The sequence below is a fragment of the Bombina bombina genome, chromosome 3 (assembly GCF_027579735.1).
Source record: "Bombina bombina isolate aBomBom1 chromosome 3, aBomBom1.pri, whole genome shotgun sequence".
Classification (NCBI taxonomy): Eukaryota; Metazoa; Chordata; class Amphibia; order Anura; family Bombinatoridae; genus Bombina; species Bombina bombina.
The window spans coordinates 903,064,698-903,092,233 of record NC_069501.1 but is presented as its reverse complement, the minus strand read 5'-3'; the positions used below and the strand labels follow the sequence as shown (position 1 = coordinate 903,092,233).

General features: G+C 38.4%; 1 protein-coding gene across 3 annotated transcripts in view; it reads left to right on the top strand.

Annotated features, from left to right (window-relative positions):
* The window catches only part of BORA (BORA aurora kinase A activator), a 94,269-nt gene that overhangs the window by 41,825 nt on the left and 24,908 nt on the right, over positions 1-27,536 (top strand). For all 3 annotated transcript variants that reach the window (XM_053707932.1, XM_053707931.1, XM_053707934.1), the window contains 2 exons: positions 4,802-4,955; positions 24,544-25,124. In XM_053707932.1, the coding sequence (XP_053563907.1) occupies positions 4,802-4,955; positions 24,544-25,124 (735 nt within the window). The remainder of the gene's footprint in view (positions 1-4,801; positions 4,956-24,543; positions 25,125-27,536) is intronic.

The following is a 27,536-nucleotide window of genomic DNA, read 5'->3' as shown; positions in this document are numbered from 1 at the left end:
TTTTATGGTGCGGCCAGAAAAAAGCCCGCGGAGCGTTAACAGCCCTTCTACCGCCAAACTCCAAATCTAGGCCTAAGGTAGGGAGAGTTCACAGCTTCATTCCTTACTGTTGGGAAATACAACACCTGGCCACCAGGAGGAGGCAGACACCCCAGCCAAAGGCTTAAATATCCCTCCCACTTCCTCATTCTTTGCCTTTTTGTCACGTTAGGAGCCCGAGCAACCCAAGAGTACTTGGAAGCCGGCTCAGTCCTGGAATAAATCCAAGCAAAGCCTACCGAAAACAAATCGGCATGAAGGGGCGGCCCCTGATCCGGGATTGGATTGTGTAGGGGGCAGACTGAAGAAAGAAAAAAAAGAGACAGACGCCTGGTTCAAGGACGTAGAAGATCCGTTGGTCCTGGAGGTGGTATCTCAGGGATACAAGAGAGGCTTCAAATCTCATCTGCCATGGGGCAGATTCCTCCTTTTGAAGCTGTCTACTAGACCATAAAAGAGGGATTCCTTTCTAGGCTGCATTCAGGATCTATCCTCCTTGGTTGTTGACCCGGTGCCTATCGAAGAAAGAGGTTTGGGGTTTTATTCCAACCTTTTTGTGGTCCCAAAGGAGGAGGGAACTTTCCGCCCAATTCTGGACCTAAAGTGCTTAAACAAATTTCTCAGTGTCCCTTCCTTCAAGATGGAGACGATAAGGTCCATCTTTCCTTTAATTCAGGAAGGCCAGTTTCTGGCCACTATATAGATCTGAAGGACGCTTACCTTCATGTTCTAATCCACAGGGAACACTTTCAGTTTCTGAGGTTTGCATTCCTGGACCAGCACTTCCAGTTCATTGCCCTTCCATTAGGCCTAGCTACTGGTCCAAGAATGTTTACGAAGGTTCTGGGGGCTCTTCTAGCCGTTGCCATAACTCAGGGTATTGCAGTAGCCCTATACTTGGACGATATTCTGGTGCAAGCACCATCCTTTCGTCTTGCAGAATAATTCTTGGAGTCCCTTCTCAGCCTTCTTCGATCACATGGATGGAAGATAAACTTGGAAAAGAGTTCTCTTATCCCAAGTACCAGGGTGTAATTCCTGGGTACTAGAATAGACTCCATATCTATGAGAATATTTCTAACAGATCGGAGACGTTGCAAGCTAACTTTGACATGTCTTGCCCTCCGGACTTCCCTTGAGTCCCTCTGTGCCTCGGTGTATGGAGGTGATTGTACTCATGTTGTCCTGCATAGACATCATTCCTTTTGCCAGGTTCCGTCTCATACCTTTACAACTGTGCATGCTGAGGCAGTGGAATGGCGATCATTCAGATCTGTCTCAACCGATTGTATTAGACAGCCAGTCGAGAGAATCGCTCTCTTGGTGGCTCTGTCCAGATCTGTCCCGAGGGACGTGCTTCTTAAGACCATCCTTGGGAGATTGTGACTACAGACGCAAGCCTATCCGGATGGGGAGCTGTTTGGGGTGCCAGGAAGGCAGAGAGGTTGTGGACTAAGGAGGAGTCCTCCCTCCCGATCAATATTTTGGAACTACAGCTAATCTTCAAAGCCTTGAAGGCTTGGCCACTTCTGGGTTCGTCCCAGTTTATCATATTCCAATCATACGACAATAACCCCGCGGTGGCTTACATCAACCATCAGGGAGGAACGAGAAGTTCCTTGGCGATGAAGGAAGTATCTCAGATTCTGAAGTGGGTGGAGGCCACAACTGTTCGCTGTCAGGGATCCACATTCCGGGTGTGGACAACTGGGAGGCGAATATTCTCAGCAGGCAATCCTTCCTTCCATCCAGGGGAATGGTCTCTCCATCCCAAGGTGTTTGCAGAGATATGCAGCAAGTGGGGGACGCCTGAGAGATCTCATGGCATCCCGTCTCAATACCAAGCTACCCAAGTACGGGTCGAGGGTTCCCCAAGCGGATCTAATATATGCACTAGCAGTGCCCTGGAGGTTTAAACTCATCTTTTTCCTCCATTACCGCTTCTTCCTCGAGTAGTGGCCCGCATTAAGCAGGAGCGGGTATCGGTTATCCTGATTGCTCCATCGTTGCCGCGAATGACGTGGTTTGCGGATCTAGTGGGGATGTCCTCCTCTCCACTGTGGAAATTACCTTGTCGCAGAGACCTGCTGATACAAGGTCCATTTGTTCATCAAAATCTAGATTCTCTGAGGCTGACTGCGTGGAGAATTGAACACTTAGTCTTAACCAAGAGAGGTTTCTCTGACAGTGTCATAGATACTTACTCGGCTTGTAAACCAGTTACTCAGCGTATCTACCCCAAGGTGTGGAGGACATACTTATTCTGGTGTGAGGAGCATGTTTTTTTCCTGTCACAGATTTAAGGTTGCCATGATCTGATCTTTTCTCCAGGATGGGCTGGAGAAGGGCCTTTCTGCTAGTTCCCTGAGGGCACAGATTTCGTCCCTGTCGGTTTTATTGCGCAAGAGACTGACTGAGCTTCGAGACAAACAGTCCTTAAGTCTCTGATTAGGATCAGACCTGTGTTTTTAGATCTAGGGCTCCTCCTTGGAGCCTAAATCTTGTTCTTCGGGTTTTGCAACAGGTTCCGTTTTAATGTCAACGGAATGCAGAGGCTCAAATTGTTATCTTGGAAGGTTCTCTTTTTATTGGCTATTGCCTCTGCGTGCAGAGTTTCTGAGTTCTCCACTTTGCAATGTGAACCCCCTTATCTGATTTTTCATGCAGATAAGGCAGTTTTACGTACTATATTTAGTTGGCGGGGGGGTTTGCCTCCTAAGGTTGTCAGATAGCAACATCAATCAGTAGATTGTGGTTCCTTCCTTGTGTACTAATCCTTCATCGAAGGATCGCTTACTTCACAATTTTTAGATGTGGTTCACGCCTTGAAGTTCTATCTTCAGGCTACTAAGGAGTTTAGACAATCTTCCTCTTTGTCTATTCGGGGAAGCGTAAGGGGCAGAAGGCTACTTCGACTTCCCTACCTTTTTGGTTAAGGAATGTCATCCGCTTAGCTTACAAGACCGCAGGACATCGTCCTGAGAGGATAACTGCTCATAACACTAGAGCAGTGGCTTCCTCTTGGGCCTTTAAGAGCGAGACCTCTGAATCAGATTTGTAAAGCGGCTACCTGGTCCTCACTTTGTCAAAGTTTTACAAGTTTGATGTTTTTGCTTCGGCTGAAGTAGCTTACGGGAGAAAAGTTTTGCAGGCCTCAAAATAGGGTCCGCCTCTCTTCCTTTTTGTTCCTTCCTGTTATTCATTCAGTGTCCTCTGGAGCTTGGGTATAGTTTTCCCAACAGTAAGGAATGAAGCTGTGGACTTTCCCTATCTTAGTAAGGAAAACATAATGTATGCTTACCAGATAAATTCCTTTCCTTCCGTACAGGGAGAGTCCACGGCCCCCGCACGTTTTTTGTTTTTTCTTTTATGTGGACGGCCCCCTATTTATTTTATTCTTCTGGCACCATTTTATACCCCAATGTTTCTCCTACTTTTCCTTGTTCCCTCGGCAGAATGACTGGGATGAGGAAGAGGGAGGGATATTTAAGCCTTTGGCTGGGGTGTCTGCCTCCTCTTGGTGGACAGGTGTTGTATTTCCCAACAGTAAGGAATGAAGCCGTGAACTCCCCCTATCTGGAAGGAAAGGAATTTATCTGGTAAGCATAAATTTATGTTTTTAAGACCCTTTCCAATTTACTACAATTATCAAATTTTGCAGTGTCATTTTATGGTCTCACTTTCTGGGGAAGATCCTACTGGAATGTGCACAAGCTCACAGGTTATAAGTATACTAGACTGTGATTGGCTGATGTCTGTCACATGATAGTGGTCCGGTAAATGGTTGAAAAAAAAAATTTGTCCGAAAATTCTACTGCTTATTTGAATGCACTTGTTAATTATGCAATTCTACTGCATTGAGTGGGCCTTTCCGTGTTTTAAAGCAACATTCCGGTCAAAATTTAAATGCACATAGGTGATTTACATCTTTTGGATAGAAACATTTGTATTGGCAAAAATGCTTCTAATAAGTGATCACTGTTTGTGTTAACATTTTTCTCTGAGCATGCTTGTGCAGTATAGCTAGATATTCTCAGTGCACCAACATTTTAAATACTGCAGCCTGTCAGTGGGGCTTGTATCATGTCTGCAATTAACATTGTCTTTTATGAAGTGATACAAACACCATAGGCTCTTTAAGCTGTTTTAACCCTTTCGTGGCAGGGTCATTTTGTTTACATTTGAACGTTTAAATTGAAATCCCGCAAATGTGCACGTGATGGCGAGATTTCAATGATGGGATTGGGTCAGGGGGGCATCCCTATGAAGCTAGGCACGCCGTCCAGACTGCAATCCCATCCAGGAAGTGCAGTTGGCTTCAGTACGCCAAACGGCTCGGACATTCTATTCTGTCCTAACAAAGCTAAAGCCTGGCGCGGTTAGGACGGAGTGCACTGAGCATACATAATCTCTTGAAACGGCTATAGCTTTTATTATAAGCATTTTTGCTAATTCATGTATATTTCAAAAGTATAATGCACACGTGTGAATTCCAGTTTTGGTTGGAATACCCCTTCAAAACTATATGCACTATCTGATTTCTGAATTATTATTTTTTTACGTTAATAAAGGCCGTTGCATGCTTATGTGAATGTGTGCTTTACAACTGTATATGTGTATATTTATAATTACATGTTTGTATCCAATATAAAGAGTCTCTATGAAAAAGGAAAATGCCTTTTTTTTTTTTTTTGTATATATATATGTGTGTGTATATATTTATTATTATTATTATTATTATTATTATTATTATTTTTTATAGGGTCAGTTCTCCTCAAGTCCTATCCAGGGTGGAAGAAGAACATGCAGTTTGGGGAGTATTGCCAGCCCCACTTTCTTAGAAAAATCACCCTGCAGAATTCCTTCTCCATCTTTCTCCCCAATTGTTTTTAATTCCGGAAAAACTCCAATGGCAGGTATAGAGATACTTGTTATGTGAATAGTGAAATTAAAGGAACCGTGTACACACAAACAAATATTGGCTATTTAAAGCTTTATATGTAGATAAAATGTTTTTCTTTCATGTAATTGGCAAGAGTCCATGAGCTAGTGACGTATGGGATATACAATCCCACTAGGAGGCGCATAGTTTCCCAAACCTCAAAATGCCTTTAAAGACCCCCCTCACCACACCCATAATTCCGTTTTACAAACTTTGCCTCCTATGTAGGTGGTGAAGTAAGTTTATGCTTGTTTTTTTTTTTTTTTTTTTCTAATAAGCGCTTCTAAGCATTCTGTAGCCCAATTCCTCTGAGTACAGTGTTTGTCAGAGGGATGTGAAGAGAGTGTCGCCTATTGTTTTTTTTTGTTTTTTTTTTTTTTTTTATGGTTTCCCTCGCAGGAAATCCTTTTTTTCAAGGGTTCTGTTATCGGTCTTAGGGATTCATCTCCTACCTCCCTTTTCAGATCGACGATATACTCTTATATACCATTACCTCTGCTGATGGCTTTCGGTACTGGTTTGGCTATCTGCTATATGTGGATCGGTGTCTTTCAGTAAGTATCATTTAAGACACTCTCAGCTATGGTTTGGCGCTTTATGTATTAATATAAAGTTTTAAATATATGTATTTTACTTATATTTGCCATGAGTCAGGTCTATGTGTATTTCCCTTTGCAGTCCAGCAGTTTCGTTATGGGAATCATGTTTTAGGAAGTTTGTCTTACCTGGGGTATAGTCTTTTTTCCAATTTGACTTTGTTTTTTCTTTTAAAAACTTGCGGGCAAATTTAGACTCGATGGCGCGAAATGCTGTTATTGCGTCATTCTTGGCGCGAGAAATTTTGTTGGCACAAATGTGCGACTTTAATGATGCAAGTTAGTCATATTTCTGTTTCTTAGTTAACGCTAGGTTGTTTGGCGTGAAATTGTGTTTGACTCGAGTTGCGTCATTTCCGGTTGTTGGCACCAAAAAAATTCTCAACTTCCTTTTGCGTTGTGCATCATTCTTGGCGCCAAAAAATTTAGTTTTATTTTACCTCACTTCCTATATGCTCCTTGCCTTCTTTATGCTCAGAGGGCTATGCTATTTGCTTTTTTTTTTCCAATTTTAGCATTTACATTTTTTCCCATTCCTGAGACTGCTATATGTGGAAATAATATATTTCTGTTTAAATGTTATTTTTTTCTTTTACATTTTACAAGATTTCTCAATCTGATCCTATCCCAGAAGCTGCTGTAGGAACCATGCTGGAAATCAAGAGAGAAAACAAGAGGGCGACCCCTAGTGCAAATCAATGTGGAACCAGTGATGAATATCTGTTGCAGCTTGCGAATGGATACTCACAGAAAGTATTGCACCCTATAGTGCAAATGAAGCATACTAGGAATAATATGGTGTCCTAGTGCACAAATCCGCCCAAAAGCACTGTCGTGATGAGAGGTGAACTTCAAATATATCAGGTTGATGAAAAAACAGAGAACTCCAGTATCGATAAAAAAGTTTAATTAAAAAAATACACAGATCTACAATGACATCTGTAGTAAAATTGCAACGCGTTTCTAAGCGCTAACCACGCTTTTTCCTCAGGCAAATGATATTGAATATACTGGAGTCTCTTACATATATACCCCTGTGTAGGCTTAATGGGATCAGCTGTAGCTTATTAGAACAGGTGCTACTTGAATTCACTCCCTAGATATTCTAACCGGATGTTACAGATAATACCAGTGATACAATACAATGTGTAAAACAAATGTCCAATACATAGAACCTACTAATCCCTCTCGACACACATAGACTAGAAAAGACATATATAGAAGTACTGAGATCTAAGCTCTATGAGTTGTCTTAGATGTTTAAGCACAGTGTTATAAATGGTTATGAATATTCGTGATGCTGTATATGTAAAGTGTATTATTGCGACATGCGCTTTTTTTATATCCGTTGTTATTCCTTAATTGTATTTGTAAATAGCACCTACGTATAAATGATACGCTGTAAAAAGGTATAGTCTTATGTTTCTTAACAGAGTAAGGGTGTGTATAATTCAACGAATAGGAATGTTATAATAAATGTCCAATCCTATAGCTTCGTAAGACTAAGGTGTGTCACGCTAGACCAATAGAAGTGCTGTATCCAAAACAATCATGTGATGTGTTGCTCCATTTGATTGGAGCTAAGGGTGTGTGTCAAAAAGGCGTGGGGATTATGTTAGATGCGTACGATGACACACATAGAAACAGTGTCTGTTGTTAATGTTGCTATGTGTGAGCATGACGTATACGTGCAACTACTGTGAAAAGAAGTGTGATAGGGCCGTGGGTGGCTGATGCCTACATAAATGAAAGAGATGCACTAAAAGAACTCTAACTATAACGTGCACAAACTACCTACGTGACTGAATGTGTATATTACATGAGTGTAAGGACCGCATATCTTATATATATATATGTATATGCATCTATGTCCTAGTGATAATGGATGCTAATGTGTTACGTCTTAGTGAGAAAATGGGGCCAATTTTACCTAGTGTGTGTGTATATATATATATGTGTGATATAAACAATGAGTGAAATACTACTAAGTGTGAAATCTAGAATAGATTCATTGTGAAGAGTACATTCATAACTATAAAAATGTGCGAGTGATGGATGTAATATGAAAGTATCATATAATAAAATAATAATATGAAAGTATCATATTATAAGATAATAAACATATTGTTGCAATATGTATATAGACAACGTGTGATATGAAGTGGTATTATATGTATTAGAGATGTATTAGAAAGCAGCAGAATCTATAACTTCATTGAGGCCCTCTGGATGTAGGGTTTTAAATTGGTAAATCCAAAAGGTTTCCCTCTGGCGTAATTTAGTCATTCTGTTTTGGGAACTAAGGGCCGGAATAGTTTCCAATGGGGTGATATTCATGACACAATTATTTGTGCCATGTATGGAGGAGTGATGCCTAGAGGTACTATATTTATCAGACCCCTTCAGTATACATCTCAAATGTTCTGACCATCTTTGTCTGATTTTTCTACAGGTGCGACCTATATAATGTAGGCCACACAAGCATGTTATACAATACACTACATAGTTGGAGTTGCATGTTATTCTTTGAGTAATTGCAAAGGATTCTCCAGTACTATTGGATATAATATTTTTAAGACCATTTGTTATATACTTGCACATATTGCATCTCTTTTTATTGCATCTATAAGTTCCTATGTTTGACATAATAGAGTTATGAGTGCTCTTGTAAGGAGTTTTTAACTTACGTCTGCACATAACGACCTTACTAGGTGCCAGTTTTTCCTTAATAGTAGGTGCTCTTTTAAATGTACATCTGGGTTTATCTTGTAATATTATTTTGAAAATGGGGTCTCGTTTGAGTAATGACCAGTGTTTAAACAATATCTTTTTAATCTCTTTATAATTATTATTATATCTAGTGATAAATGAAGATACAAAATGTGAGTCCTCATTTACGGGTTTTTTTGGAGTTTTTGATTTTAACAAATCTCCTCTATTTAGAGAACGTGCTTTTTGAAAGCCTGATTCTATTAGTTCTTCTGGATAGTGTTTTTCCTTGAATTTATTTTTTAGAAGTATGCTTTGTGTGTCATAAATATTTATATCTGTACAATTACGCCGAATCCTCCTAAACTGGCTGTATGGAATATTGGTCTTCCAACTAGTGTGATGGTTGCTAAAGTAATCCAAAAAATTATTACTGTCTACCTGTTTGAAAAAGGTACATGACTGAATGCCATTATCCTCTCCCCACCTTAGGGTCACGTCTAAAAAATCTATTTCATCTGTTTGGATGTTCCAAGTAAATTGGATCCCCATATTATTGTCATTGAGATAATTTTGAAAGGAGGTGAGTGTTGCGGATGAACCCCTCCAGACAAACAATAGATCGTCTATATAACGGCCATAGAAGACCAGATTTTGCTCCCATTTTGCATCATAGATATACTTGGTTTCAAAAGTGCCCATAAATAAATTTGCAAAACTGGGAGCAAATCTGGTCCCCATGGCCGTTCCCTTGGTCTGAAGGAAGAAACCATCTAGAAATTTAAAATAATTATGAGTTAATATGAAATGTATAAGTTTGAGCAAATAATTCTTCTGGATGTTAGACATATATGGATCTTCACTGAGATAACTGTCTACAGAGTCTAAACCTATGTCGTGTGTGATATTAGAATAGAGAGAACTAACATCACAAGATACCCAAATAAGATGTTGTTCTTTTTTAATGTCAGATAATTTCTGTAGTAAATCGGTAGTGTCTTTTATATAGGATCTAAGCTGAATAACGTATCTTTGGAGGTAATAATCAATGTATAGTGAAAGGTTATCGGTGAGGCTATTCATACCTGCAATGATCGGTCGGCCAGGAGGATTATGAATTTGTTTATGAATCTTTGGTAAGTGGTAATAATATGGGATATTAGGATTAATGGGTGTGAGAAATTTTCTCTCTTTTTGTGTTAGAATACCATGTTCCTGGCCATAGGTAATTAGTTTTTTAAGTTCTTTAGTGTATGTATCTGTAGGATCTATTGAAAGTTGTTTGTAATAGTCCTTATCTAACAGAATCCTTCTAGCCTCACATATATAATCTTCGTAATTTTGTATTACTAAGCCGCCGCCTTTGTCGGCTTGGCGGATTATGATAGTATTGTCATTTGAGAGGTTACGTAGAGCCCTTTGTTCATTGGGCCATATATTGTTATATTTTTTATTATTATGTGGGGGCAGTTTCTCAAAATCTTCTAATACCAGATTTCTGAAAATATCTAAATAAGCTAGATTCTCTCCATGGGGATAGAAAGTGGAGGGAGGGGAGAGGTTTGTGTGAATAACTCCTTCGAACAATTGTTCTGAGAGGTCTTCTGGGTCTATATATAAGACAGGCATGTTCCTTTCTGCTGTCATATTGTCTGTAAGGACTGGCATGCCTACTGTTTTGTGATTCTTGAGATGTTTGTTAGCAAAATAACGCTGTAGAGCTAGTTTTCTAGTGTATTTGTTTAAGTCTACAAACAGTTCGAACAATTGGTGTGAGTTAGAAGGACAGAAACTGAGGCCTTTTCCTAAAATTCTGATTTCATCATTAGACAGTGGTCTATCTGAAAGGTTAAATATGCCTTTACTTAGTTGTTGTAACTTCTTTTCCTTGGTGGCAACTCCCCTTCCCCTATGTCCCCGTTTGTGTGTGTTCTTTTGTTTCTTCCCGGTTGTTGGTAAGGGGTATTTTGGCCTTCTCTTCTCCAGAGAGGAGCTAGTGGTATGCGTTCTTCTAAAAAAGCAACTGAATTATGTGGATTGGGTGAATCTTGAAAAGATGTATTCTCTCTATTCTGATTAGTTTGAACAGTCTGAATACCAGAAGGACCTGGTAATTCCTCTCTATTTGTTTTCTGGAAATGTTGATTGTTCTGATTATGATAATGTGAATTGAAAGATGGTTTAGGAGTGTGTCTTGGTGGTGGGTCTTTATTGTAAAAATGAGAAGTATGTTGATCTTTATGATTAATATTTATATGTGGCCTATATTGGTCTTGAGGGTTGGATTGATGTCTGTATTCTTGTTCAATGAAGGGGGAGAATCTATTCTGAGTGGGAATATGGAATCTTTCAAAATCTCTATTTTCTCCATGTGTGTTAAATGACTGGTAAGAGGAGTGAGATCTGTTGTCTCCATATGTATTGGATGACAAATACGTAGAGTGAGGTTTATAACTAGATTGTTGCAGTTTGTGTCTATTAGATTGATTTGTATATTGGTTTCTATTTCTATTGTTGTAGGTAACTTTAGTCCAAGTGGAGTCTTTAGGCTCATTGCTATCCGTTCTATTGTATGTATAGACTATACCTTTAAGATAGTCACTCTCGTCTCTCTCCTTTTTCTTATTTTTTCTTAGAATAATTTCATCTTGGTAATCATCTGTAGACTTAATAGTTCTCTCATTGAGAGATTGGTATTCAGAATGATCTTTATATTGTTCTAATAACTTTTGTGTGTTTTCTATTTTTTCTGCTATATCCTTAACCAATTTCTCCCTATGGCTGATTAAAATGTCTATAAGGTTGAATGAACAGCTATCTAAAGCTGCTAACCATTTAGCCAAAAGTGTTTCATCTTCCTTGAATGAACAATTTTTGAGGATTCTGAGTCCTCGTGGGATCTGTTTTCTGTCTCTATATTGTTTTAGTGAATCTAGGTCCCACCAATGTCTGTGTTCTATTTTGAGATATTCCTCTAGTTGTGAAAAAAGTTGTTTAATAGAGAGTACGGCTGTGGGGTCTGAACTAGAAGGATTAAAATTGGGCTGATGTACAGACCTCTTGTTTGCCCTTTCAGTAATAGACAGCATTGTTCACTATATACCAACTAGTGTGGGTGTATATGAAGAACAGAACTTAATTGGTGCAACGAACTATACTTAATGAGTACTATATGTAGCTACCCACCTCTCTAAAGCAAATTGTGATAATAACCCACTTTTCTAACAATACAATAATATAAAAAGAGTGTCGAATATGAGCCTATAAATATGAATAATAAATAAAAATATACAAATATGAGCAATAAAAAATAAATAAAAATATTCGAACCCAGTTAAACTAATAAAGTCCAAATGGTAGTAATTTCGAAGTAGGACAACAGTTCAAGGTGTAACGATCTAATATCCAGTTCTAAGAAACTTGATTGGAGGCAGCTCCTTCCAAATGATATCAAAAGGGATGAATCACTGTGAAGAAACAGAGCAGAAAAAAAGGGCGCCTCCTAGTGTAGCCAATTTTTATAAAAGGAATAATGCAAAAGTAAACATACTAACATAATCCCCACGCCTTTTTGACACACACCCTTAGCTCCAATCAAATGGAGCAACACATCACATGATTGTTTTGGATACAGCACTTCTATTGGTCTAGCGTGACACACCTTAGTCTTACGAAGCTATAGGATTGGACATTTATTATAACATTCCTATTCGTTGAATTATACACACCCTTACTCTGTTAAGAAACATAAGACTATACCTTTTTACAGCGTATCATTTATACGTAGGTGCTATTTACAAATACAATTAAGGAATAACAACGGATATAAAAAAAGCGCATGTCGCAATAATACACTTTACATATACAGCATCACGAATATTCATAACCATTTATAACACTGTGCTTAAACATCTAAGACAACTCATAGAGCTTAGATCTCAGTACTTCTATATATGTCTTTTCTAGTCTATGTGTGTCGAGAGGGATTAGTAGGTTCTATGTATTGGACATTTGTTTTACACATTGTATTGTATCACTGGTATTATCTGTAACATCCGGTTAGAATATCTAGGGAGTGAATTCAAGTAGCACCTGTTCTAATAAGCTACAGCTGATCCCATTAAGCCTACACAGGGGTATATATGTAAGAGACTCCAGTATATTCAATATCATTTGCCTGAGGAAAAAGCGTGGTTAGCGCTTAGAAACGCGTTGCAATTTTACTACAGATGTCATTGTAGATCTGTGTATTTTTTTAATTAAACTTTTTTATCGATACTGGAGTTCTCTGTTTTTTCATCAACCTGATATATTTGAAGTTCACCTCTCATCACGACAGTGCTTTTGGGCGGATTTGTGCACTAGGACACCATATTATTCCTAGTATGCTTCATTTGCACTATAGGGTGCAATACTTTCTGTGAGTATCCATTCGCAAGCTGCAACAGATATTCATCACTGGTTCCACATTGATTTGCACTAGGGGTCGCCCTCTTGTTTTCTCTCTTGATTTCCAGATTACAGATATCCTTTCTGCGTTTGGGAGGAGCAGCCCTCAGCAAAGTGCACAGTTAGCTGGGACACTGTGAAGTTCCCAGAACGTTCACCTAGGCATTATCTCTGCCTTCACACATTGTGAGTATGCTTACTTTTGCATTATTCCTTTTATAAAAATTGGCTACACTAGGAGGCGCCCTTTTTTTCTGCTCTGTAGGAACCATGCTGCCTGAACACAGTTCTACCAAAGCTAAGTGTATCATATCTGTTGATATGAAAAATTTATATTGCTGATGTGATACAGAAGGCTATGGCTGCTATACCGCAAATAAACGTAAAAGGTCTTTTAAAACTTCTCATAATCATAATACTGATGACATTTATAATGACCAGCAACATACTAATATATCCTCCTCTGATGAGGATCTCTTTGACTCAGAAGATCCTACTTTTGACATTGATAAATCATCTTATCTTTTTAAGATTGACTATATTCATTCTTTGTTAAAAGAAGTGTTTATAACTTTGGATATTGAGGAGTCTGACCCTCTTGATAATAAATCCAGTAAACATTTAAATTCTGTCTATAAACCTTCTGTGACTAGTCCTGAGGTTTTTCCTGATGCTATTTCTGATGTGATTACTAAGGAATGGTCTAAGCCTGGTACTTCTTTTGTTCCTCCTTCATGGTTTAAAAAGTTGTATCCTTTGCCAGTGGCTAAATTAGAGTTTTGGGAAAAAGTCCCTAAGGTTGATGGGGCTATTTCTACTCTTGCTAAATGTACTACTATTCCTAGTACTTCTTTTAAGGATCCTTTAGATAGGAAAATTGAATCTTATCTAAGGAAAGCTTATTTGCATTTTGGCTATATTCGTAGACCTGCCATTTCTATAGCTGATGATGCGACTGCATCAACTCTTTGGTTGGATAGAGCTTAGCACAGCGGGAACAAGACTCTGATTTGCATAGCAGTGTTCTTTTGCTTCAACATGCTAATTTTATCTGTGATGCTATTTTTGAGATTCTCAAGATTAATGTTAAATCTATGTCTTTGGCTATTTTAGCTAAAAGAGCTTTATGGCTCAAATCATGGAATGCTGACATGGTATCTAAATCTAGGTTACTATCTTTCATTCCAGGGTAATAATTTGTTTCCACTATTCCTGGGGGGAAGGTTGTTTTTTTGTTTTGTTTTTTTGTTTTTTTTTTGTTTTGTTTTTTTGTTTTGGTTTTTTTGTTTTGGTTTTTTTGTTTTGGTTTTTTTGTTTTGGTTTTTTTGTTTTGGTTTTTTTGTTTTGGTTTTTTTGTTTTGGTTTTTTTGTTTTGTTTTTTTTGTTTTGTTTTTTTTGTTTTGTTTTTTTTTGTTTTGTTTTTTTTTGTTTTGTTTTTTTGTTTGTTTTTTGTTTTTTTTGTTTTGTTTTTTTGTTTTGTTTTGTTTTTTTGTTTTGTTTTGTTTTTTTGCTTCAAGATAAAGTCTAAGAGCAAATCTAAAGCTTCTAATCGGTTTCTTCCTTTCGTCAGAATAGAGAACAGAAAACCATTCCTTCCCCAAGGACCCTGGCTCCAATTGGAAGCCATCCTTGAGTTGGAATAAATCCAAGCCTTATAAGAAACCAAAGCCAGCCCCCAAGACTGCATGAAGGTGTGGCCCACAATCCAGTTCTGCTGATGGGGGGGCAGATTGAAAAAAAATAAGACATTTGGGCAGGTTCTGTTCAGAATCATTGGATTCAGAATATTGTCTCTCAGGGGTATCGAATAGGTTTCAGAATAAGAACTCCTGTGAGATATTTTTTTTTTTTTTTTTTTTTCTCTCACTTTCCAACAAATCCTGTGAAAGCTCAGGCCTTTCTGAAGTGTGTTTCAGATCTGGAGCTTTCAGGAGTAATTGTGAGTAATTGTACCAGTTCCAATTTTGGAACAGGGTCTTTTTATTCAAATCTATTCATTGTCCCGAAGAAGGAAAATTCTTTTAGACTAGTTCTGGATCTTAAGTTTTTGAATCCATTTGTATGGGTCCAAACTTTCATTGGATTTAAGGGGCCTCTTTTGTTCGTCCTTCCTGGACTGTGATTTCAACAGATGCAAGTCTTACAGGTTTGGAGCTGTCTAGGGGTCTCTGACAGCACAAGGAGTTTAGAATCCTCAAGAGGCGAGGTTACCAATCCAATATTTTAGAACTCCGTGCTGTTTTCAAGGCTCTTCAGGCTTTGCCTCTGTTAAAAAGAGAATCATTCGCTCATTTGTTTTCAGACAGACAATATCACAACTGTGGCATATGTCCATCATCAGGGTGGGACTCAGTCCTTTAGCGAGGAAAGAAGTATCTCTAATTTCTGCGATACATATCCCAGGTGTAGACAATTGGGAAGCAGATTATCTCAGTCGTCAGTCTTTACATCCAGGGGAGTAATCTCTCCATCCAGATGTATTTTGTCAGATTGTACAAATGTGGGGTCTTCCCGAAATAGATCTGATGGCTTCTCATCTAAACAAGAAGCTTCCTAGGTACCTTTCCAGGTCCAGGGATCCTCAGGCATAGATGGTGGATGCGTTAGCAGTTCCTTGGTTTGACCAACCTGCTTACATTTTTCCGCCTCTAGTTCTTCTTCCAAGGGTGATCTCCAAGATCATAATGTAACAATTGCATTTGTTTCTGATGGCACCAGCATGGCCTCACAGGTTTTGGTATGCGGATCTTGTCCGGATGTCCAGTTGTCAACCTTGGCCACTTTCTTTAAGGCCAGACCTTTTTTCTTCAAGGGCCGTTTTTCCATCAGGATCTCTCAACGCTAAATTTGAAGGTTTGGAAATTGAACGCTTAGTCAGAGAGGTCTCTCTGACTCAGTGATTAATACTTTGCTACCGGCTCGTAAGTATGTTTCAACAAAGATTTATCATCTGGTTTGTTAAACCTATATTTCATGGTGTTTTTCTCATAAATTCTTTTAGAATTCCTAGATTTTTACAGTTTCTTCAGGATGGTTTGGATAAAGGTTTGTCTGCAAGTACTTTGAAGGGACAAATCTCTGCTCTTTCTGTTTTATTTCATAGAAAGATTACTAAACTTCCTGATATTCACTGGGTTTGTTTTTTTTTGGTTTTTTTTTGAGGGCTTTACAGGCTCCTTCTTTTGAGCCTATGCATTATTTGGATATTAAACTACTTTCTTGCAAAGTGTTGTTCCTTTTGGCTATCTCTTCAGCTAGAAGATTTTCTGAATTGTCTGCTCTCTTGTGAATCTCCTTTTTTGATTTTTCTTCAGGATTAGGCTGTTTTGCGGACTTCGTTTAAATTTCTCCCTACGGTTGTGAATTCGAACAACATTAATAGGGAAATTGTTGTTCCTTCCTTGTGTCCTAATCCTAAGAATATTCTTGAAAGATCTTTACATTCTTTGGATATTGTAAGAGCTTTGAAATATTATGTCAAAGCTACTATAGATTTCAGGAAGACTTCTAGTTTGTTTTTTGGTACTAGGAAAGGTCAGAAAGCCTCTGCCATCTCTTTGGCATCTTGGTTAAAGCTTTTGATTCACAAGGCTTATTTGGAGGCGGGGCAGTCTCTGCCTCTGAGAATTACAGCTCATTCTACTAGATCAGTCTCCACTTCGTGGGCTTTTAAGAATGAAGCTTCTGTTGATCAGATTTGCAAAGCAGCAGCTTGGTCTTCTTTGCATACATTTACTAAATTTTACCATTTTGATGTATTTGCTTCTTCTGAAGCAGTCTTTTTGGTAGAAAAGTTCTTCAGGCAGCTGTCTCAGTTTGATTCTTCTGCTTATGATTTGGTTTTTGTTTTTGTTTTAAATTTATGAGAGACTTATTTTATGGAATTAATTTTTTTCAGCGGAAATAGCTGTTTTTATTTTATCCCTCCCTCTCTAGTGACTCTTCTGTAGACTTCCACATCTTGGGAATTACTAGCTCATAAACTCTTGCCAATTACATGAAAGAAAACATAATTTATGTAAGAACTTACCTGATAAATTCATTTCTTTCATATTGGCAAGAGTCCATGAGGCCCACCCTTTTATGGTGGTTATGATTTTTGTATAAAAGCACAATTATTTTTCCAGTTCCTCTTTTTGTATGCTTTTTTTTTTACTCCTTATTTTATCACCCCACTACTTGGCTATTCGTTAAACTGAATTGTGGGTGTGGTGAGGGGTGTATTTATAGGCATTTTGAGGTTTGGTAAACTTTGCCCCTCCTGGTAGGATTCTATATCCCATACGTCACTAGGTCATGGACTCATGCCAATATGAAAAATTAATTTATCCGGTAAGTTCTTACATAAAATTTTTTTTTTTCCTTAATTTTAGCAGCAAAATAGGTAATGAATGTAATTTACAAAGTTTGTGAGTCAGACAGCATCAACTTCTCTGGATATCTCAATATCTCCGGAGAAGTACATGACCATCAACACCGCTGCAATCTAGTGTTGTTGCACATGTATAGCAGTTATAAAACAGCTGCCGTATTTATATTACGGTCACCTGCCTTCTTTTCTACTAAGGATACCAAGAACAGTTATTTTATGATTGGAGTATATTATGAAATATTTTTTATTGGTGGTGGGGGGGGGGGGGGTTTATGTCCCATTTAACTCAAAATGCAATTCCTCGTAAAATCTTTGCATGTTATTGCGCAGTTGTACTTAACTGTGCTTAAAGGGACAATCTAGTCAAAATTAAACGTTCATGATTTAGAGAGGGCATGCCATTTTAAACAACTTTCCAATTTACTTTTATAAAATTTGCTTTGTTTCTTTGGTATTCTTAGTTGAAAGTTAAACCTAGGTAGGCTCATATGCTAATTTCTAAGCCCTTGAAGGCTGCCTTTTATCTGAATAATGAATTATGCATTTTGACCGTTTTTCACACCTAGAGGGTGTTAGTTCATGTGTGCCATATAGATAAAATTGTCAGCACTGATGGGCTAAAATGGAAGTCTGTCAAAAAAAACAAGATAAGGAGGCAGTCTGCAGAGGCTTAGACACAAGGTAATCACAGAGGTAAAAAGTGTATTGATATTACAGTATTGGTTGTACAAAACTGGGGATTGAGTAATAAAGGGATTATCTATTTTTAAACCATACAAATTCTGTAGTAGACTGTCCCTTTAACCCCAAAGGGATCAAATACCGTCCACTCCAGGGCACTGGTGCACTACTAAAGTAAATTTGAAAATTAAAGGGACACTGAACTCAAATTTTTTTTATTTCGTGATTCTGATACGGAGTATGCAATTTTAAGCAACTTTTTAATTTACTCCTATTATCAAATTTTCTTCATTCTCTTGGTATCCTAATTTTAAAGGAAGAAAGTAAGTTTAGATGCCGGCCCAATTTTGGTGAACAACCTGGGTTCTTGCTGATTGGTGGATAAATTCACCCGCCAATAAAAAAGTGCTGTCCAGGGTCTGAACCAAAAATTGTCTGGCGCCTTAGCTTTGATGCCTTTTTTTTTTTTTTCTCAAATAAAGATAGCAAGAGAACGAAGAAAATTTTATAATAGGAGTAAATTAGAAAATTGCTTAAAATTGCATGCTCTATCTGAATCACGAAAGAAAAAATTTGGGTTCAGTGTCCCTTTGTTGTGTTTTTTAAAATTGCATGCTCTGTCTTAATCATGCACATTTTAATTTTGACTTAGCTGTCCCTTTTTTAGTACTTTTTTTTTATTTTATTTTTTTCAAAAAGGGGGCATGAAACCTTAAATTTCTTTCACAATTCATATAAAGAAAACAATTTTAAAAAGTTTCAAATTTGCTTCGTTCTGATGTTCTTTGTTGAAAAGATATCTAGATAGGTAGCATGCACATGTCTGGAACACTGCATGACAAGAAATGGAGCTGCCATCTAGTACTCTTGCTAGTGCTGCAGCACATGCACACTCCTGAACTTAGTTTCCTTAGTTTCCTGCTTTTCAATATTTTTATTATTTAAATACATTGGAAAGTTGTTTGAAATTGTATACTCTATCTGAGTAGTGTGAGAGAAGTTTTTGGGTTTTATGTTCCTTTTAAACCATGGTTTGAACTTCTTTATCTGCTCCTAATTGGCAGAGAATTTAAAAAAGAAAAACGCTTTGTCCCTGATTGGCAAAACCAGTGCTTATTGCAATAACACATTTATACCAAGTTGCGATAACTTTTTTTTTATTTCCTAAGATATGGTGAGACCACAACGTCATCAATTACTAGTGGGAATATCACTCCTGACCAGCTGGAGGAGGCAAAGAGCACCCCAGCAAAGCTGTTAAGTATCACTCCCCTTCCGACAAACCCCAGTCATTCTCTTTGCCTCTGTCAATGGAGGAGGTGAAGTTTTTTTTGTCTGAAGGAAATATGATTTCTTTCGTTTCAAGTAAGATTTTTGGGTTTAGCCGTAGTTCACGTTAATCTCTTCAGTAGGGTAGTGGTGGCTTTAAAGCAGTTAGGAACTTGTAAGGTGGGCCTTGCTGCGTTTTCCTAACATACTTGCTGCCCATGGTATAGAAAGCCAGAGGTTACTGTTCTTTCTCTTTCTACAGATCTCTGTGAGGAGCATGTGTCCTCTCATGCCATGTAAGCTGTCCTCCTGCCGGACGGCTTGATGCAAGTAAGTGCCTTTTTGTTCTTGGGAGACTGTGTGCACTTTAAAGGATATGCAGGCATTAATTGGGACATAATAATATCCTAGTTTGGATGTTTCTTGTGTCAGGTACAGGCATTTAATATGAGAGACTACTTCCCCTTTATTGGTGATGAAGAGGTTAAGCAGTTATGTGGGGCTCATTTTTATTTGTACCAAATACTGGCAGCAGACCAGATTAACCCTGTAAACCTTTTATTGATTTAAAGGGACATGCCACCCACACTTTTTCTTTTATGATTTAGAAAGAGAATGCAATTTTAAACATCTTACTAATTTACTTATATTATCTAATTTGTTTTATTCTCTTGCTATTCTTTGATGAAAAGCATATCTAGATATGCTCACTAGCTGCTGATTGGTTGCTGCACATAGAAGCCTCGTGTGATTGGCTCACCATGTGCATTTCTTTTTCTTCAACTAAGGATATTTAAAAAATGAAGCAAAATAAATAATGGAAGTAAATTGTAATGTTGTTTAAAGTTCTATTCTCTATCTGAATCGTGAAAGAAAAATTTTGGATTTAGTGGCCCTTTAAGTGTGTATCACTGAAACATGACATTCCCTTAAGGACTTGTGAGACTGAAGTCCCTGCAAGAGTTTATTTTTTTTCGCGCTGTGGGATATGCAACATAGCTCTTGACAAGGTTATGTTTACTGAGGACTGGAAGCGCGTGCTTTGTTGTGCAGTTAAGGAGAAGGGTTTGTCGATTTTGTGTCTTCCTATTTCCCTTCTGCTCCTATTAGGAGCGGTGTTGACTGTGACTGTTTTGTTTTTTTGTACAGAAGCGTTCTGTTTACGCGCCTCATTTCTTAGTTTAGATGTGACTCAGACTTCCTTCTTTGTCTAAGGAACGGAGCGCCGCCATTTCTTTTTAAAGACACGATGAGTTCACGGATCATATTCATTACTTATGGGCTATTCACCTCCTGGTCAGCAGGAGGAGGCAAAGAGCACCACAGCAGAGCTGTTAAATAGCTCCTTCCACTCCAGTCATTCTCTTTGCCTACGTTAGTGCTAGGAAGAGGTAAAGATATTAAGTTGTTATCTTGGAAAGTTTTATTTCTTGTTGCTATTTGTTCAGGTCGTAGAGTGTCTGAGCTCTCGGCGTTGCAATATACTTTGCCTTAACTTTTCCATTCAGATAAGGTAGCCTTACGTACTAAACTAGGTTTTCTTCCTAAGGTTGTTTTAGACATTAATCAGGAGATTGTTGTTCCGTCCTTGTGTCCTAATCCTTCTCAGAAAGAAGTCTTCTGCACAATTTGGACGTCGTCCGTGCTTTAAAAGTTTACTTACAAGCAACTAAGGACTTTAGTCAGTCCTCTTCTTTGTCATTTTCTCTAAAAAACATAGAGGTCAGAAAGCTACAGCTACCTCTTTCTTTTTGGCTGAGGAGTATCATCCGTTTTGCATATGAGACTGCTGGACAGCAGCCTCCTGAGAGGGTTACGGCTCATTCCACTAGGGCTGTTGCTTCCTCATGGGCATTCAAAAATGAAGCTTCCGTGGAACAGATTTGCAAGGCTGCAACTTGGTCCTCTCTTCACACTTTTTCAAAATTCTATAAATTTGACACTTTTGCCTCAGCTGAGGCCGCTTTTGGGAGAAAGGTTCTTCAAGCAGTGGTGCCTTCCGTTTAGGTTCCCTGTATTGTCCCTCTCGTATCATCTGTGTCCTCTAGCTTAGGTATTGTATCCCATAAGTAATGAAGATGATCCGTGGACTCATCGTGTCTAAAAATAAACAAATTTATCAGTTAAGCATAAATTTTCATTTCCATTTCCCTTCGGTCGAATGACTGGGTATTGTGGGAAGGGCAGTGATACTTAACAGCTTCGCAGTGGTGCTCTTTGCCTCCTCCTGTTGACCAGGAGTGATATTTCCACTAGTATTTAATGACGTCGTGGACTCACCATATCCAGAAATACATTTATCAGGTAAGCATACATTTTTAGTTTTTTTTTACCAGAATATCCCATTAATTAATTTGACAAGTAGTGCATGTAGTTTGATAATACCGATTCTTATAATTATCATAAATTATCATTTTCCCAAAAAACGTGTTTGTAAACCAAAGTGTTCTCAAGGAGGAAACCATTTCAACTGTACAAGAGCTGAAAACAGTACGTTATTTGCAAAGAAAAGGCCTTTCATATTAACAGTCATAAGATAACTTGCAATAGGTTTACAGTTGCTAGAAATTTAAAGGGACACAAACCCAAATGTATTATTTCATGATTCAGATTGATAATAGGAGTACATTAGAAAGTTGCATGCTCTTTTTTTTTTTTTTTTTTTTTTGGGAAAAGGCAGGAATGAAAGTTTATGAGCAGGCCCATTTATTTGGTTCAGCACCTGAGTAGCGCTTGCTGATTGGTGGTTACATTTAGCCACCAATCAGCAAGTACAACCCAGGTGTTGACCCAAAAATGGGCCATAAAGGGACATTATACACGCAAAAAATATGGGGTAATTGACATGTTTTAGCTATTTTTCTGCTAAAGCTTCTAAAATTGATGATAAAGTGTCACTACATAAGAATACGTTCGTAGGACACACTAGCTACAAAGCAAGGAGTTTTTCCTCGCTCCCTAGCTAGTGTCCTTATAGCCAGCCCCCATGCTGGAGCTGCTAATACATGTCAATTACAATCCCCTCCCTGACTGTTCAACTGTGCAGGGGAATAGGGAATCTCACTCACTGGGCCCTGTGCCAAGCACCCTGTTCCCCCTTCTAATTGGTTGCTTGCCTGCCAGCTGTCCCCCTCCGTTTTCAGACTGAGCCCCGCAAGAGTAAAGTTCTGCAGGAGTGAGAAGGACAGTGGGAGTGTTACATTGAATACCTTGGGGGACAAGTGGAGTGGGACATCAGGCATCGAGTGGGTGCAGCTGGAGTGTTTCTTCATGATCAGATCTTCACCAGTTCCCCCCCTTACACCACACGCTTTTGTCCAGATGTCCCACATGTGTGTGTACAGACACACAATGTCACCGGTATACAGGAAGCGGAACATCTTATCAGGCATGGTCACTCATGGTCCGCACGGTGTTTAGTGCCCACTGCCTGTGGCTCCTTGTGCACAACTCCCAGAGACAACAACAGGCTCCGCTATGTCACACACCGGCAGCACTCACAAGGCTTTACACGCTGTTATTATGTGTTGCAGCATTGTGGGCTGTGCGTGATTATCAGTTACACAATAACCGTAACAGCTGTGCCACCTTTTTGTTTTCTAGTGTCTGTGTTAATAAGATTATACAGGCTTATATATATTTACATAAGTATAGGCTACACTATTAGACAGTATGACACACAATCTGGGGTCTGTTCTCCAGGTCATGGATAATCGGTGATCGCATTGTCGAATTCCAGAAGTGCTATCATTACAAGCCATTCCGTGTTATTACTTTGTAGCAATGTACAAGCTGTTATGTGTTGCAGCATTGTGGGCTGTGCGTGAGTATGATCATGCTTTCTAACATAGCTGTAATGCCCATATTCAATGATCATACTCACGCACAGCCCACAATGCTGCAACACATAACAGCTTGTACATTGCTACAAAGTAATAACACGGAATGGCTTGTAATGATAGCGCTTCTGGAAATGGCACATCCTGATGCAGTGGCTGCTGTGTGAGTTTACCTATTGGTCATATATATTTATTATATTGCGTGTGGTGTAGATTCTATGCGGTGGCATCTGAGGACTGTCCGTTCTCCTATGGTCCCTAAACAGAAGCCGTGTGTTGACATTTCTGAATTGTGTAAGAATGCCCATATTCAATATTCAGCTTCTGTTTAGGGACCATAGGAGAACGGACAATCCTCAGATGCCACTGCATAGAATCTACACCACATGCATTATAATAAATATATATGACCGATGGGTAAACTCACACAGCAGCCACTGCTTCAGGATGTGCTATTTCCAGAACCGCTATCATTACAAGCCATTCCGTGTTATTACTTTGTAGCAATGTACAGGCTGTTATTATGTGTTGCAGCATTGTGGGCTGTGCGTGAGTATGAGCATTGAATATGGGCATTACAGCTATGTTAGAAAGCATGATCATACTCACGCACAGCCCACAATGCTGCAACACATAACCGCTTGTACATTGCTACAAAGTAATAACATGGAAAGGTTTGTAATAACGCTTCTGGAATTCGACAATGCGATCACTGATTATCCATGACCTGGAGAACAGACCCCAGATTGTGTGTCATACTGTCTAATAGTGTAGCCTATACTTATGTAAATATATATAAGCCTGTATAATCTTATTAACACAGACACTAGTAAACAAAAAGGTGGCACAGCTGTTACAGTTATTGTGTAACTGATAATCACGCACAGCCCACAATGCTGCAACACATAATAACAGCGTGTAAAGCCTTGTGAGTGCTGCCGGTGTGTGATGCCTGATGTCCCACTCCACTTGTCCCCCAAGGTATTCAATGTAACACTCCCACTGTCCTTCTCACTCCTGCAGAACTTTACTCTTGCGGGGCTCAGTCTGGAAACGGAGGGGGACAGCTGGCAGGCAAGCAACCAATTAGAAGGGGGAACAGGGTTCTTGGCACAGGGCCCAGTGAGTGAGATTCCCTATTCCCCTGCACAGTTGAACAGTCAGGGAGGGGATTGTAATTGACATGTATTAGCAGCTCCAGCATGGGGGCTGGCTATAAGGACACTAGCTAGGGATCGAGGAAAAACTCCTTGCTTTGTAGTTAGTGTGTCCTACGAACGTATTCTTATGTAGTGACACTTTATCATCAATTTTAGAAGCTTTAGCAGAAAAATTGCTAAAACATGTCCATTACAAACTTTATTTTTTTTAAATTCTTTATTTGAATACCCCATTTTTTTTGAGTGCATAATGTCCCTTTAACATTCCCACTTTTTTTTTCCAAATCAAGATAGCAAGAGAATAAAGAAAATGTATAATAGGAGTATATTGGGAAGATGCTTTAAATTGCTCTATCTGGATCACGAAAGAGGGAAAAAAAATGGTTTTGTGTCCCTTATAAGAGCAAGGAGCATGAAGTGCTCCGTTCTCATTTTCTTCAGCATCACTGTCATTTCCATCTAAATCTATCATGGTTTTTATTTGCAGAAAAGAAGAAACTGACATTTCCTTCTCCTGAAACACTGTCTGCTTCAAAGTCAATGGTTAACTCATGTGCTAGAAGCCCGTATATTGAGGGCTGTTCTCCAATAAAAAGTATTTTCGAATTCCGCTCAAGGCCGTGCAGAGGAAATGCGCAGTATAGGACTTCTCTTTTTCAGATACCATTTGCTCTTGATCATCTTGAAGATGACAAAGAGAACTCTCCTCCCCCTAATGTTTTGTTAAATGAGGACATTGCAGTACAGTGTCACAGCATGGATACCTGTGTATCTGAATCACATGTGGTAATGGAAACCATACCCAAAGGACTATTTACGGCTGATGTTGGTAGAGAGCAAGGGTCTCTTCAAAACATGGCAGGACTGAAAGACAATGATACTATAGAAATGGTTGACCCAATTGAAAATGAAGATGATCATACTTGGGTTAAAGAGGTTGCTGTGACTGACAACACACCTATGACCAGTTTCATGACTGGCATAACATTCAGCGTTGAAAGCTCTCATATGTGCATGTCTCCTTTAGCCGAGAGTAGTGTTATTCCATGCGAAAGCAGCAGCATCCAGGTAAGTTTTAATTGCGCTAAAAGATTGTATGACCAATTGGATACTCCAAATAAAGCCAATTGTGGTTGCTGCAATTTTTTTTTTCCAATAACCAAATTTCCAAACACTTTATATATTAAGAAATATATATTAGAGCACTACACACAATCTTGTAATTGCTAAGTGAGTTGGTTGGTCTGTGTGTGTGTGTGTATATATATATATATATGTATGTGTGTGTGTGTGTATATGTATATATATATATATATATATATATATATATATATATATATATATATATATATATATATATATATATATATATATATATATATATATATATATATATATATATATACTTTTATATACACACACACATAATTATTTTAGCATTTAAAGTCTTAATTTCAAAGCTTTAAAAATAATGCATTAGGTGTTACTTATGACAATTTTGAGAGGGGCCTGGAACCTAACTCCCTCACTTCCCATTGACTTACGTTATAAACTGGGTTTCAATTTACAACCATTCCTCCTGGAACCTTACCCCGGTGTAAACTGAGGGTTACATGTATGTATGTAAACCCAGTTTATAATGTAAGTCAATGGGAAGTGAGGGGGATATGTTCCAGGCCCCTCTCAAAATTGTCATAAGTAACACCTAATACATTACTTTTAAAGCTTTGAAATGAAGACTTTAAATGCTAAACGGCATTATAAACCTAATAAAATAATCACACCACAGACTTCACTTGCATTTTTCTGCAAACAGTTCTTTCTATGCATTCCAATCTGGACTGATTTATAGACAGGAAGATATTGTTCCTTTGAAATCTGCTCGATAGATCAGGTCTTGTTAAACTGATTTGATTTCAGCTTGCTTGGCTTTGTTGCAACACAGACAGCTCCACCTACTGGCTATTTTAATAAATGCACTGCTTCTCAATGCTTTTCAATAGTCACATGACAAAAAAAGGTTGTTATTCTGAAACGGTGTAAATTGAACCGTTGTAAAACGAGGGCCACCTGTATATGTATGTTAATCTGTATTGCATTATAGTTCACAAAACGGACGTAAACCAGGGTTTTCATCAAATGCAACAGTCAAATTTATTGACTTTTCTGGGAATTATCTCCCCTTCTTCAGAACAAAAACACTTAAATGCAGTGCTTAAATACTATACAAACAGTTATACCTCCCCCTTTCCTGTGGAAAAAAGTGCATACATAATTTCCAGTATATATGTACCCTGGAAGTTTACAACTACTTCTTCCGGGTAGTGTTTAATACAACAATATGGCCCATGGGTTTAATCATTATCACATTCTTAAATGATTCGGAAGCATACTACAAAGACTTCTGGGTAACGTGTAAAATAAAACTTGGGGCATAATCTCCCACCCAAAACACATCGATACACTCCAAATATCTTAAGAACTAACTCTGTGTATATGTCTAATTTCATCATGACCATTCAATCTTCAGATCATATAATATATTTGCGGCGTATGACCATGTGCATCCGTACTGGACGTCCACCGGAAATTGCTGGTTGGTGTTGAGTCTAAATCCTACTATAGGACTAGATCCCTTAGCAAACTTTAATCTGGAATCTGAAAGTAGGATATGCCAGAATTCCCACTGTTTACTCACCTGATTGCATGTTTTGTAAATGGATCACTTTTGATATTTAGATGTTTGCCACATCATCCTGGTTATGATATTAATGGTTCACTGGATATTATTTTGTTTAAAAATTAAGATACAGGGTGTAATACATTGCAGGTATGGGCGCCCGTATTACCTAAGGTTCTCTCCCGGAATTTGCGTCAGTATGGTGTCCTTTTGGTGCGTTTGAAACCGGAAGTGACACAATTTCCGGTGAACGTCCTGTACGGATGCACATGATCATACACCGCAAATATATTGTAAGCTATGAAGATTGAATGGCCATGATGAAATTAGACACATGCACTGAGAGTTAGTTCTTAAGATATTTGGAGTGTATTGATAGTGTGTTTTGGGTGGGCGATTAAACCCCAAGTTTTATTTTACACGTTACCCGGAAGTCTTTGTAGTATGCTTCCGGGATCATTTGAGTATGTGATACTGGTGAGCCCCATTGTCCATATTGTTGTATTAAAAGTAGTTGTTGTAAACTTCCAGGGTCACAATGTTAAGTATATACCGGAAATTATGTATGTTTGGCGCTTTTTTTCACAGGAAGGGGGAGGTATCACTTTGTATAGTATTTAAGCACTGCATGTAAGTGGTGTTGTTGTTCTGAAGAAGGGGAGATAATTCCCCGAAACGTCAATAAATTTGACAGTTGTATTTGATGAAAACCCTGGTTTACTGTTTTAATATATATATATATATTTTCTTATTCTTGATACAAGGAGAGTCCACGGCTTCATTCCTTACTTTTGGGAAAT